The sequence below is a fragment of the Oncorhynchus gorbuscha genome, linkage group LG06 (genome assembly GCF_021184085.1).
Source record: "Oncorhynchus gorbuscha isolate QuinsamMale2020 ecotype Even-year linkage group LG06, OgorEven_v1.0, whole genome shotgun sequence".
NCBI lineage: Eukaryota > Metazoa > Chordata > Actinopteri > Salmoniformes > Salmonidae > Oncorhynchus > Oncorhynchus gorbuscha.
The window spans coordinates 73696195-73710174 of NC_060178.1; the positions used below are offsets into that span (position 1 = coordinate 73696195).

The following is a 13980-nucleotide window of genomic DNA, read 5'->3' on the forward strand; positions in this document are numbered from 1 at the left end:
TTTCTCTAAAAAAGTACGATCTTTGTCCCCATTTGCAGTTGCAAGCCGAAGTCTGGCTTTTTTATGGTGGTTTTGGAGCAGTGGCTTCTTCCTTGCTGAGCGGCCTTTCAGGTTATGTCGATATTGGACTCGTTTTTACTGTGGATATAAATATACTTTTGTACCTGTTTGCTCCAGCATCTTCACAAGGTCCTTTGCTGTTGTTCTAGGATTGATTTGCACTCCAACCTAAGTGCAAACTTTAAACTTCCGTCTTCAACTGTATAGGTACAGAGGGCATAGGTACCGCTGTGACAGTTCCGCCAGTCAAACAAAACCACGTTTAGTGATGACAGTCGAGAGTAGAAATGGGTAGCCAGGCTACTGACAGTGATGTTTTAGAAGAAAGATGCACAGATTCCAGCAGCGAGAGTGGGTGTAACCTGTCAACACACATGTAACTCCCATCCAGAGACTTGATCTGTTCAAATAAAGCTTTAAAAAATGTAAGGAAAGTGTCATTCTACTTCCTTTACAAAAAAGAGACATGCATGTATATTTTAAGTAGTCCAAATTGAAGACATTATCAAGAATACTGCACTAATAGGGCAGACTTTGGGACAGCTTTAATAAAAGATTACCCCAACTACTTTATCAGTGCCATAACACAGACTCACTGTAATTGTTCAGCACATATATTCTGAAGCCCTGAAGTTTCCTCTCAAATTAAGTAAAACATTTTAAAATTAAATGTAAAAAAAAAAAGAGTTCTGGGCCCTTAACATGGGAACAGTCTGGGCAAGTTTTTATCTTAATTGAAATCACACAAAAACACTTAAAAAATGCCCTAATACCATAATTAAAAATATCTCCACTGCATTTTTCAAAAGGGGCATTCCTCTACAGACATTATTGTCTAATGAGAGACACTGAGCAGAACAACAAAGGCACCATTCCCTCTGGGTAAGATGACAAATAGAGTGAGATCCTGTACATCAGAGATTGTACATTTTATTTTTACCATCTCAGGTGACTAGTACAGTATTAAAATGTCCTATAATGGATTCTGTAGTGCACGGGGGTGTACACTGTATGATGCTGAATGGGTTATATCCACCTTAGTGACTATAGCTAGGTGGTCAGTCACAATCAATGTTGTCAAACAGTCAAATAAACGCTGACATTTACTACAGTACATACCGATCCAAACTATGGCGAAATGATCAGCTAAGACAAGTTACCTGTTGATCCAATAGACCAGGTGATGTTGAGGTTGAAGTTGTTGGATGCATTGATCGACATGTCCAAGTTCTTGTTGCTCTGTAAAATATGACCACAAAACGAGGTCGAACACGTGTATTCCACACCAACATTATGATGACTTGGAATAATACTTATGTGGGTTTTCTCTTCTTTACATAATCGATGCATAACATATATAACAGAAAGGCTACATGAGACCGTCCCGCAGGATGACTGAGGGAGCCCTCTGTGTGGTTACTGACCTGTTCAGGGGTGGCCATGAAGTTGATGGCGGTGTAGTGGTGGTCATCCTCCTGGAGAAGGCTGAAGGTGAACTGGTAGTCAATCAGCAGGTTGTCTGCAGGGACAGGGAGACAAACAGAAGATTAGGGATGTATTCTTAAAGTGCAGGGATACAGAGTCAGAACAACTCCCGTCGGAAGAGTTGCCCAGGAATCAGACCACAACAAGTGCAAGTGACTGCCTTCCATTTCATATCAATAACGCAGTATTTCAATCGGCACAAGCTGTACTAGGAAACAAGAGTAGAGGAAGATCAATATGACATGGGTGTACGGCTAATAGAAAGTATTCACTGGGATTCAATGCCCGTTCTATTTTTATAAACGTTTGTCCTATTCAATGACAGGGCCTCATTGTCTGAGCCACAATGGGCTGTAATGCTGGGATTTGGAACATTTACCATCTGGACCACAGCAGGACTCTAGGAAGGTCACCTTGTCTGATTCCATTCAGAAGACAGCCCTTGATTCAAAGGGTACAGTCCAGGAGGAGCCATGTGGGAGACGGTCTCTATTGGATTGTCAATATGCTCAGCAGGACGGTTCACTAACCCCTTCAGATCACTGTTATTAACTATTCAGAGGAGTTCAGGTTCCACCAGGGGTGCACAACTAGGGTTGCAAAGGGTCAGAAACTTTTTTCACTGGAAATTTGCCATGGGATGTTAAGCCCTGGAATTTGCTTACAATAGTGAACCTTTTTTGTGGGATACACATAAGGCAATTCAAGTTCTTATGGCATATTTTGGTTAAACTATCCCCAATTCAATGGAATTCCAACCCTCTGCATACACAGTGCATTCTTCCATCACATGTACAGCTGATTCTCAAGATCTTGCACACTAATGAGATTGAGCACACACTACTACACTGTCTGAGCCAAGGACTACATGATTTCTAGTCTTGATTACAATACTGGGTGGTGTGAATATATTTTATACAACATACATTATTTTTTGTTAACTAGTAAATAGTAGCCTACAGCAAAGTGTGTTTAAATCATTTCTAACTTGTTAACAATTTCTGATAGTTAGTTTTTGCTACCATGTGGGTTTTAGCTTGCTTGAGCCTGCTAACTGAGGAGTGTTAATTAATTTGTTTCCATGTTTCATTTTAAAACATGTATCTTACAAAGGAGTTGTTTAATCTCACTGCTTAACTATTTACATGGAATTGTATGTTTTTTTTACTCATTTTTCTATAATCCTTACAGGAAAATGACAAGGCACTACCTGATGTGTGGAGACATTTCACTACAGCAAATGCAGAAGGAAAAGCTGTGTACGTAGATTAAGGGCATAACGTACAGACAAGGGTATGGTAGGGTGCGAGAACAGAGGAGGTAAACCTAGGGATTGAGTGACGATGAGAGAGGTTCCATCTCTGGAGGCACCAGTTAAGTTAGGTGAGGTCTCGCATGTGTGGGGGGTGGGACAAAGGAGCTATCTATCTATCTACAGCATGTTGAGCGGGACTAGGGGCTCCGCAGTAAACAAAACAATGAGAGCTACCCTTAACAACAGTATACAAGGCATATTGACATAAGAAAGAGGCATAAAGCAATCATGTGTTGATTGGGAGAGCTAAGACAACAGGTAAGACAGCAACAGGTAAACGGCTAAGACAAAAACAATGGATAAATGGCGATGAATGGGCAGAGCGGGTCAGTTAGCTACACACAGGGCCTGAGTTCGAGGCTGGGGCCAACAGATAAACAAAATTAAGTACCGTGTTAATGAACAGTCCAGCAGGCATCAGCTCTGTAGCCGAGTGATCATAGCGTCCAATGAGCAGCAATAGATGAAACAGGGAGCCGTTACTACGCTAGGCGAGTGGGAGACACGGTGTTCAGAAAGCTAGCGGGCCAGGGCAAGCAGGTGGGTCTTCAACGACATCCATGACGCAGAGGCCAGTTGAGAGCACATCGGCCGAATTACGTCAGCAGAGCAGTCGTGATGGATCAGCGGGGCTCCGTGTCGACAAAGGGTCCAGGCCATTTGGCAAGAGATGTATTGTAGTTGGAGTACTTCGTTGGCTAGCCGGGAGATGGGTCTAGCAGGAGGCTAGCTCGAGGCTAACTGGTGCTTGCTTCTGGCCAAGGGCGTTAGCCACAATAGCCACTCAGTAGCTGCTAGTTAGCTGCGATGATCCAGTGTAATGGTCCAGAGCTTGCGGCAGGAATCCGGTGATATAGTGGAGAAAAGCAGTCCGATATGCTCAGGGCAGATATCGCACTGTGCAGACTGGCAGGTATTATCCGGGCTAAAGCGGCTGGTATCTGAGCTAAAGGTAAAGACCGCTAGCAGTGGCTAACAATGACTAAATAGCTAGCAGCTAATTAGCTGGCTAGCTGCTGATGGCTAGCTTCTGATGGAGGTTCCAGTTATAAAGTTTGAAAAAATTGCAGATCCGTACCACATTGGGTGAGGACGGTTGCAGGAAGGTATATTTGATTTGAAAATGGAAAAAAGAGATTGAAATATATACAACAAAAAAAAGAAACAAAATGAATATTACATGAGCCAAAACAACACACGTCTTACTGCTACGCCATCGTGGATGGCGTAGCATTTGGTGGATGCAGAGCTCAATGGAGTTCAAGTGAAGGTCAAGCAAATCATAGAGAAAGCAGACTGTATTGCAATCATCTCTGATGGGTGGTCGAATGTTCGTGGGCAAGGAATAATTAAGTACATCATCTCCACCCCTCAACCAGTATTCTACAAGAGCACAGACACAAGGGACAACAGACACCGGTCTCTACATTGCAGATGAGCCAAAGGCAGTTATCCATGACCTTGGACCACAGAAGGTATTTTCACTGGTGACAGATAATGAGGTGAACATGAAGGCTGCTTGGTCTAAAGTGGAGGAGTCCTACCCTCACTTCACACCCATTGGCTGTGCTGCTCATTCATTGAATCTGCTCCTCAAGGACATTGTGGCACTGAAAACAATGGATACACTACAAGAGAGCCAAGGAAATGGTTAGGTATGTGAAGGGTCATCAAGTTATAGCAGCAATCTACCTCATCAAGCAAAGTGAGAAGAATAAGAGCACCACATTGAAGCTGCCCAGCAACACCTGTTGTGGTGGTGTTGTCATCATGTTTGACAGTCTCCTGGAGGGGAAGGTGTCTCCAAGAAATGGTCATATCGCAGTCTGCAGATATGGACAGCCCCATCAAGAGGATCCTCCTGGATTATGTATTTTGGGAGAGTGTGATAAGCAGCCTGAAACTCCTGAAACCTATAGCAGTAGCCATTGCATGGATTGATGTAGACAATGCCATCCTGTCTGATGATCATACTCTGCTTGCAGATGTAAGAGAAGAAATCCGTACTGCAGAAGAAGAAACTGCAGTTCTGAAAAACATGAAGATATCTGCCTGAAGACCATACATGCCGCAGCGTACATGTTGGACCCTAAGTATGCTGGCAAGAGCATCCTCTCTGGTGCAGAGATCAGCAAGACCTATGGTGTCATCACTACCGTGTCTCGCCAACTTGGCCTGGATGAGGACAAGTTTCTTGGCAGTATGGCGAAGTACACTTCCAAGCAAGGGCTTTGGGATGGAGATGTAATATCGCAGCCGTGCCAACATATCTCATCAGCCACCTGGTGGAAGGGACTGTGTGGATCTGAGGCTTTTTCCCCGGTTGCCTCCATCATCCTCCAAATCCCACCAACATCAGCCGCCTCAGAGTGCAATTGGCCCTTGTTTGGGAACGCACACACCAAAGCACGCAACAGGCTGACCAATACAAGGGTTGAAAATTTGGTGGCCATCCAGGCAAATTTTGGGCTTTTTGAGCCCGACAACGAGACATCCTCAACAAGGTTGGAAAGTGACAGTGAAGATGAGGCCTCAGAGTCTAATGTTCAAGAGGTGGACATTGAGGAGGTCCAGGGAGAAGACATGGAAGCCTGAGAGGACGACAACCAAAGCTTTAGTTTCTAGACTATAATTTTACAGATGTATGTTGAAAACATTTTGGGGAGATGTGATGGATCATTGGGGATCATTCTATATTCCTTTTCTTTTGTTGTTCAGTGAAATCATCACATGTGAAGAGTCAACTCATTTAATTAAAGTTAAATTCGTAACTAAAATGTTTTTGTTTTTTTCTATTGGAAGGATTTAATCATTTGCAATTATGTCTACTTCTTTTAAGGTAAAATGTTTCTGTTTCTGTCTACATATTGGGGTGGCAGGGTAGCCTAGTGGTTAGAGCGTTGGACTAATAACCCACAGGTTGCAAGTTCAAATCCCTGAGCTGACAAGGTATAAATCTGTCGTTCTGCCCCTGAACAGGCAGTTAACCCACTGTTCCTAGGCTGTCATTGAAAATAAGAATTTGTTCTTAACTGACTTGCCTAGGTAAAAAAAAAGATGATATAGTAAATATATCCAATATAAAAAAAACATCTACATTTAAATGATATTAATTTGCATTTATTCCAGTTAATCCCACATATTCCTGTTAATTCCCACGGCAAGTTTCCACCTCTGAATATTCCCCAAAATGTGCACCCAACTCTGGTCCTCAAGTGGTTGCAGGTCCTGCTGGTTTTCCTTTTTTGCAATTTGATCAGACATAGGAGGCCAGGTATGTGCACTCTCTGGGCATTCAATGATATGAACTCATCAATTCAGTGCCAGGGACCATTTGAAAATGCAGGGATACAGTCCTTGTGGACTGGAGTTGTGCATCCTGCGAAGCCTATAAACACAATGACCATCACAACCAAACCCCACTCACTATGAGGAAATGCCATTTTCATAGTTAGTCAATGACATCTGAATGCACTACATGTCTCAGAAGCTCACACTGTGCCATTCACTTCCCCATTTCACGGCTTCTATGAACTGCTGTTTATCAGCCACGTGAGAAGAACAAACAATTGTTTATCATCGTTCTAACTCGACAAAATAATACTCCTGCTGAGTTCAGAGAGGACTTCATTTGACTTCCTTTCAGAACGCACATTTCAAGCCTTAGCGAGACGAAAGGAAATTATGTTCGACAAACAGTTGCATTTTGTTTAGTCGCCATGCCGAATTAAAGGAATTAGCAGATATCAGATCAAAGCCAATGCGTGACTCTTTCTCCCTCCCGCTTCGGGCACACACGTTGCTGTGTGTTGTTTATCCCATAAGGGTCTTCTGTAAACTTCAAACAGTTCTACATGCTCTGTAAAGAGGACACAGAAGTGCAGAGAAATTCAAAAAGTACATTGTGAGGTTTCTAGGGTGTTTGGTACCAGTGTATGGTGCTTATTAATGTACAGTAAACTTAGACAAATGCCGTGTCCACTCAAAGAATCCCTGCTGAAAACAATGACATTAGTGGACAAAGTGGAAGACTTGTCAAGTTGCACAATCCTTTTCAACATCTAACATGTCTCAATATGTTAGATTTCATGCCTGATATAATATTTGCCACTGTGACGCAAAAGCAACAAGTGCAAATTAAAACTCCCATCAGAGAAATAACAAAACAATTTCTCCTCGGATAATCTAAATTATTTGCATACATTACATAAATGTGTACATGTTCATTGGGCACACATTTGACCTTACAAATATAACTTAAATAAGGTAATGTAAGCATCAAATGAGCTACACAAGACTAAAGTTGCTATAGACAAGTCATGGTTTTAGCATACTGTAACTTCATTCAGAATCTAAAAGAAAGAGCAAAATCTCACCTGTAAAGTCATTTCATATTTAGAAGTCTGCATCCGGTAAGTTGAAACAGCATGATGCCCTATTCAATATAAGTGATACAGGATGCTCTTGGAGATTTAATTTAATGCCTGTTACTATTCATTACCTTGCATTTGAAACACTTTCTTCAAAGACAAATAAATGCATGTATAGCCTTAGTACAGAGGGAAAGCAATTAGTTAAAAAACACCAATAACCAGGTTTCCATCCAACCTTTTTACGCAAGTAAAGTACATTAAAGAAAATGTAACGATAAGGTGGGTTCTTTTTGTGTACGTTAGAGTTTTTCGTCATGAATCTTGTTCTGGAGGCAGCTCTGCATTGTGGTCATTAGCTGGCACCGTCACAAAGTCCTACAACCTTACCTTAACCACCCTGCTAACCCAAATGCCTAAATTAAATTAAGACCAAAAAGCACATTTTTGTTTTCATGAATTTTTACAGTATAGCCTATTTAGACTTTGCAGCTTGCCTATCTAAGGGGAAATTGTTCAGTTCTGCCTCCAGGACAAGACAATAGATGTCAACCTGCACGTTTGAGTGGTTGGTTAAATGTGGAAGAAACATTTCAGCTGAATGAATTGTTTCAGTACAACTGACTAGGTATTCCCTTTCCCCTTCTTTATGTCTAATTAATTCTGCCAGAAATGGTGGTGGGAATGCCTTTATGCGCAAATACTGAAAAAATAACCATCATGCGGTAAACTTGGAGAATCGCAATGATATGTTGTGTAGTCCTCCCACTACGACTTGGGAAAGCATGCAGTTTATCAGGCTACTTCACAGGGTGGTGACAAGTGCACAGTGATGAGCTTGATGCTCCCATCCAATTAACATTGAGGGTCTTATTCTGATGACACGATGATCAATGCTTGGCTGCCGTTTGACTAATAAAAAATTGATCTTACTCTTTTGTCCATATTAATCTCATCATGTGGGCTAACCTACCTGCATTGTATATGTGAGCTGCTGACTTTAGCGCACATGCCAAGACCAGAGGAGGCACATTCGCTATATAACGCAACATGTTTTGTGACAAAACCATCAGTAGAGTTGAAAACCCGCTGGAAACCCTTTTAACTTGACTTACTGATTTTATTTGGTACGTGGGAATTTAACCACAAACGTTCTGTTCATATGCACCATCATCATACACACCCTTTTTATCTGCAACATGAAACATAGCTCCGGTGGGAAAATGCGCATATCGTTTTTATGCAGATTTTAGAATATTCGCATGGAAACCGAGCTATTGAGAATTTACACTCGGGACACTTGCTCAGAAGAAGTGGTTTCCTTGATTATTCTGGACCCCCAGGTAAAGTGACACCTATAATGGAGGTATCTTCTGTAAAATAGCTATGAACATGTGCTTGTCTGATGGTAATACTCAGCTTGTCTGATGGTACTACTCAGCTGTCTGTGCCAACTGCTTGACTGACAATGCTCAGACATCTATTGTACAATTAAGTTGTCTTCTCAGTATAACTAAAATTAGTTTAAATGGAGTTTATTCCCTTAGTCGAGTCGAACAGACACTCTTCGTGACAACACCGAGGTTCAAGACCATAGTCTACACAGCCAGTCTACAATTAGCAAGTAGAGATTATCAGCACAGAGAAGCCTCCGTGCTTGCGTCTGGGGAGAGTATCTCTCTCACGGTATCTATCTGACACTGGTTAGGCGTCTGCGCAGAGTGCCTGTCAGATAGTGTTTAGTGCAGAGTGCCTGATCCTCTCATGATAAGGGGCTTGAGGGTTTGAGGCTGGTAATGGCGGGTGACGGGGCTGGTGGGACACACTTGGTGGCTCCTTCTTATTAGGGCCTTCTAGCTGACACTGATCCACTGTGAGGGCAACTCATTACCCACACTAACCTGGTCAGCCACTGACGACCAGCTTCCTCATTAGCATCAGCCATGATTACATTCCAGTGGGGACCCACTGGGCACACACTGGTTGAATCAACGTTGTTTCATTGTAATTTGTCAACGTATGGTGACATGTTTTCAACTCATTTCAACCAGAATTGTACACATTTCTACTTAAATACTTGGACTTAAGTAAATTAATCAATTTATGATGAGGTTGAGTAGTGGTCGACATTGTATATGCCATTCCACAGACCACCATACAGTATATTAAATATAGGATGAAAAATATTTTTAACATTTCTATGTCAAATTTGTCTACGCAATTTCTACATATACATAGTTCTGATGATTATGTTGATATTAGATTGATGTAACTACCTGTTAGTCAGGTTAAGTCAAAGAATTTAAGTTGAAGTTTTACCCTAATTTCAATGTTTACCACTCTGGTTGAAATGAGATGAAAACAGTACTGGTCACATGAGGGGTTAAATGTGGAAGACACATTTCAGTTGAAGGCATTCAGTTATACAACTGATGAGGTATCCCCCTTTCCCTTCATACTTTTTTCAAATCCAATGTATTTTCACGTTGATTGGAAGAATGACCTAGATCAGTTTCCAATGGTAGGTAGTATTAGGCCTACCATTAGTAATTACTAAGTTCTATTATTAGAAGTACATATTGAAGACATAAAGTAGTTGTAGAAGTACTAGTAGTTAGAATAGTACAGTAGCAACATCTCCATTAATAAAATGTCATTCCTCATCATCATTACTCTCACTATCATTATTCGTGTCATTGTGCTAGATTTCTGCCTTGTCACAATTGGTTAAATAATTAGTATGTAATGAACGTGCAAAGTAAACATCAATCCCTTCAAATAGAGGATGTCACACTCAGTTCCCAGAAGGACGTGTGTGCTACCCTTCAGTCGCCCTGATTCATTAGGCATAATTGGCCCAATTAGTCTCTTTAACCTTCACATCCACATCCCAGCTTAGACATCCGCACATCCTATATGTCCAACAAATCCTACACATCTGCACTGGTAATGCTTCTAGGAAAGGCAGGGCTTGACTCACAATAGCTAGCCATTAGCTAAACAGCATGATAAAAGCTTTGAATCTTGATTGGTTATGACATAATTGTAGCACTTAAGTGGGGCTTAACCTTTGAGCCTAAGTTTTTGCGCTTGTGACATAATGGAAAACACTATCAGTCATCAAACATGGCTGACCTTTCAGTCCTCTGAGGTGAACGACAGCTTTGCTGATGACCCTGCCTGTTATGGAGATTTGAAATGCCATGTAGGAGGAAAATTCAGTCCCACTTTCTCACAGACCTCAAATAGAGCTCTTATTTGTCCTCCATGTCCACCGTGAGATCTGAACAGCATGCTAATAGATGATTTACAGCCACTTTTCTATTTGATAGAAAAGCGTATGATAAAGGAACACAGGAAACAAATGTATTTCTAATGCGCCATTTAGAGTATTCGTGTGCTTGTTTGGCCATGTTCAAACAGACCGAGCAGATAGCTTGTCCATTTGCTCCCTAATGACTTTGAACCCTCTCAACCGATGCAGGGGAACGATCAGGATATGACATGTCCCTCAGGGGACACAGTCCGTAGCCAAACAGAGATAGGCGGATAGACACCTCTCAGAGTGACCATAGTGATTGGGAGTGATCTCCACAGCCACGTCCTCCACTGCCTCCTGGTAACTGTGGGTACACTGTACAGCGAGGGTGCCACCTAGTGCCCTCCTTACTCAGACATAATGCCAGTCAGCTGAACAGACAATCTATCATGAGTAACAGAAGACAGTGGGGGCGACAGTGAGTGATGCCGGTGCATGTACTTAACCTTTCTAAACCTGGTTAGAATCTGACAATACAAATACAGAACAATAGTTGACAGTACCGATTGGTGTTTTTAGATAGAGATTTGTTTTCTATATATCTGGATGTGTTTTGATGTTGTGAAGGGTTGTGTTGTTCTAGAGCTCTGGTTGCTCTTCTTCCTTTAAAGAACTTAAAGGACAGTCCACAGTTTTTTTTATGGTGGGTGTTTCGTGTTTTTTAATAGCTCTGAATATCAACTATTGAAACAAATGTTAAAATTACATGTAGTGTGTGGTATATGTAAAGTACATGGTTAGTTTTGAACTAGGTAAGTGAAAGCATTGCTTTGAACAAAGGGATACTTTGATGAACAAATTGTTCTGAACAAAGGGATAGTTGATGATTTCCTGACCTAAGCAATTCTGACTACTAGCATCAACATTAAAAAAAAATATTTTTTATTTATTTATTTATTTCACCTTTATTTAACCAGGTTGGCAAGTTGAGAACAAGTTCTCATTTACAAATTTACATTTGCGACCTGGCCAAGATAAAGCAAAGCAGTTCGACACATACAACAACACAGAGTTACACATGGAGTAAAACAAACATACAGTCAATAATATAGTAGAAAAATAAGTCTATATACGATGTGAGAAAATTAGGTGAGATAAGGGAGTTAAAGGCAAAAAAAGGCTATGGTGGCGAAGTAAATACAATATAGCAAGTAAAACACTTGAATGGTAGATTTGCAGTGGAAGAATGTGCAAAGTAGAAATAGAAATAATGGGGTGCAAAGGAGCAAAATAAATAAATGAATACAGTAGAGGATGAGGTAGTTGTTTGGGATAAATTATAGATGGGCTATGTACAGGTGCAGTAATCTGTGAGCTGCTCTGACAGCTGGTGCTTATTAAAGCTAGTGAGGGAGATAAGTGTTTCCAGTTTCAGAGATGTTTGCAGTTCGTTCCAGTCATTGGCAGCAGAGAAATGGAAGAAGAGGCGGCCAAAGGAAGAATTGGTTTTGGGGGTGACCAGAGAGATAAACCTGCTGGAGCGCGTGCTACAGGTGGGTGCTGCTATGGTGACCAGCGAGCTGAGATAAGGGGGAACTTTACCGAGCAGGGTCTTGTAGATGACCTGGAGCCAGTGGGTTTGGCGACGAGTATGAAGCGAGGGCCAGCCAACGAGAGAGTACAGGTCGCAGGGCCTTTGGTGACAAAACGGATGGCACTATGACAGACTGCATCTGATTTATTGAGTAGGGTATTGGAGGCTATTTTGTAAATGACATCGCCGAAGTCGAGGATCTGTAGGATGGTCCGTTTTACGAGGGTATGTTTGGCAGCATGAGTGAAGGATGCTTTGTTTGCGAAATAGGAAGCCAATTCCAGATTTAACTTTGGATTGGAGATGTTTGATGTGAGTCTGGAAGGAGAGTTTACAGTCTAACCAGATACCTAGGTATTTGTAGTTGTCCACATATTCTAAGTCAGAATCGTCCAGAGTAGTGATGCTGGACGGGCGGGCAGTTGCAGGCAGCGATCGGTTGAAGAGCATGCATTTAGTTTTACTTGTATTTGAGAGCAGTTGGAGGCCACGGAAGGAGAGTTGTATGGCATTGAAGCTCGTCTGGAGGGTTGTTAACACAGTGTCCAAAGAAGGGCCAGAAGTATAAAGAATGGCGTCGCCTGCGTAAAGGTGGATCAGAGATTCACCAGCAGCAAGAGCGACATCATTCATGTATACAGAGAAGAGAGGCGGCCCAAGAATTGAACCCTGTGGCACCCCCATAGAGACTGCCAGAGGCCCGGACTACAGGCCCTCCGATTTGACACACTGAACTCTATCAGTGAAGTAGTTGGTGAACCAGGCGAGGCAATCATTTGAGAAACCAAGGCTATCGAGTCTGCCGATGAGGATATGGTGATTGACAAGAGTCGAAAGCCTTGGCCAGGTCAATGAATACGGCTGCACAGTATTGTTTCTTATCGATGGAGGTTAAGATATTGTTTAGGACCTTGAGCGTGGCTGAGGTGCACCCATGACCAGCTCTGAAACCAGATTGCATAGCGGAGAAGATGCGGTGGGATTCAAAATGGTGGGTAATGTGTTTGTTGACTTTGCTTTCGAAGACCTTAGAAAGGCAGGGTAGGATAGATATAGGTATGTAGCAGTTTGGGTCTAGACTGTCTTTCCAATCTTTGGAAATCTCAGACGACACGAAAGAAAGGTTGAACAGGCTAGTAATAGGGGTTGCAACAATTTCGGCAGATCATTTTTAGAAAGAAAGGGTCCAGATTGTCTAGCCTGGCTGATTTGTAGGGGTCCAGATTTTGCAGCTCTTTCAGAACGTCAGCTGACTGGATTTGGGAGAAGGAGAAATGGGGAAGGCTTGGGCGAGTTGCTGTGGGGGGGGTACAGTGCGGTTGACCGGGATAGGGGTAGCCAGGTGGAAAGCACGGCCAGCCGTAAAAATGCATATTGAAATTCTCAATTATAGTGGATTTATCGGTGGTGACAGAGTTTCCTATCCTCAGTGCAGTGGGAAGCTGGGAGGAGGTGTTCTTATTCTCCATGGACTTTACTGTACCTTTTTCGAGTTTGTGTTACAGGAAACATGGCTTTTCTAACTGCCTGGTTTCTAACTTCCCTGAAAAGTTGCATATCACGGGGGCTGTTCGATGCTAATGCAGAACACCATAGGATGGTTTTGTGTTGGTTAAGGGCATTCAGGTCTGGAGAGAACCATGGGCTATATCTGTTCCTGGTTCTACATTTCTTGAATGGGGCATGCTTATTTAAGATGGTGAGGAAGGCATTTTTTTTAAACAACCAGGCATCCTCTACTGCCGGGATGAGGTCAATATCCTTCCAGGATACCCCGGCCAGGTCGATTAGAAAGGCCTGCTTGCTGAAGGGTTTCAGGGAGCGTTTGACAGTGATGAATGGAGGTCGCTTGAGCGCTGACCCATTACGGATGCAGGCAATGAGGCAGTGATCGCTG

General features: G+C 42.3%; 1 protein-coding gene across 1 annotated transcript in view; it reads right to left on the reverse strand.

The window, feature by feature from the left end:
* LOC124038304 (attractin-like protein 1) overlaps positions 1-13980 on the reverse strand; it is a 354502-nt gene that overhangs the window by 177473 nt on the left and 163049 nt on the right. The window contains exons 23-24 of the mRNA XM_046354014.1: positions 1485-1579; positions 1221-1299 (exon numbers count right to left, since the gene is read on the reverse strand). Coding sequence (XP_046209970.1) covers positions 1221-1299; positions 1485-1579 — 174 coding nt within the window. The remainder of the gene's footprint in view (positions 1-1220; positions 1300-1484; positions 1580-13980) is intronic.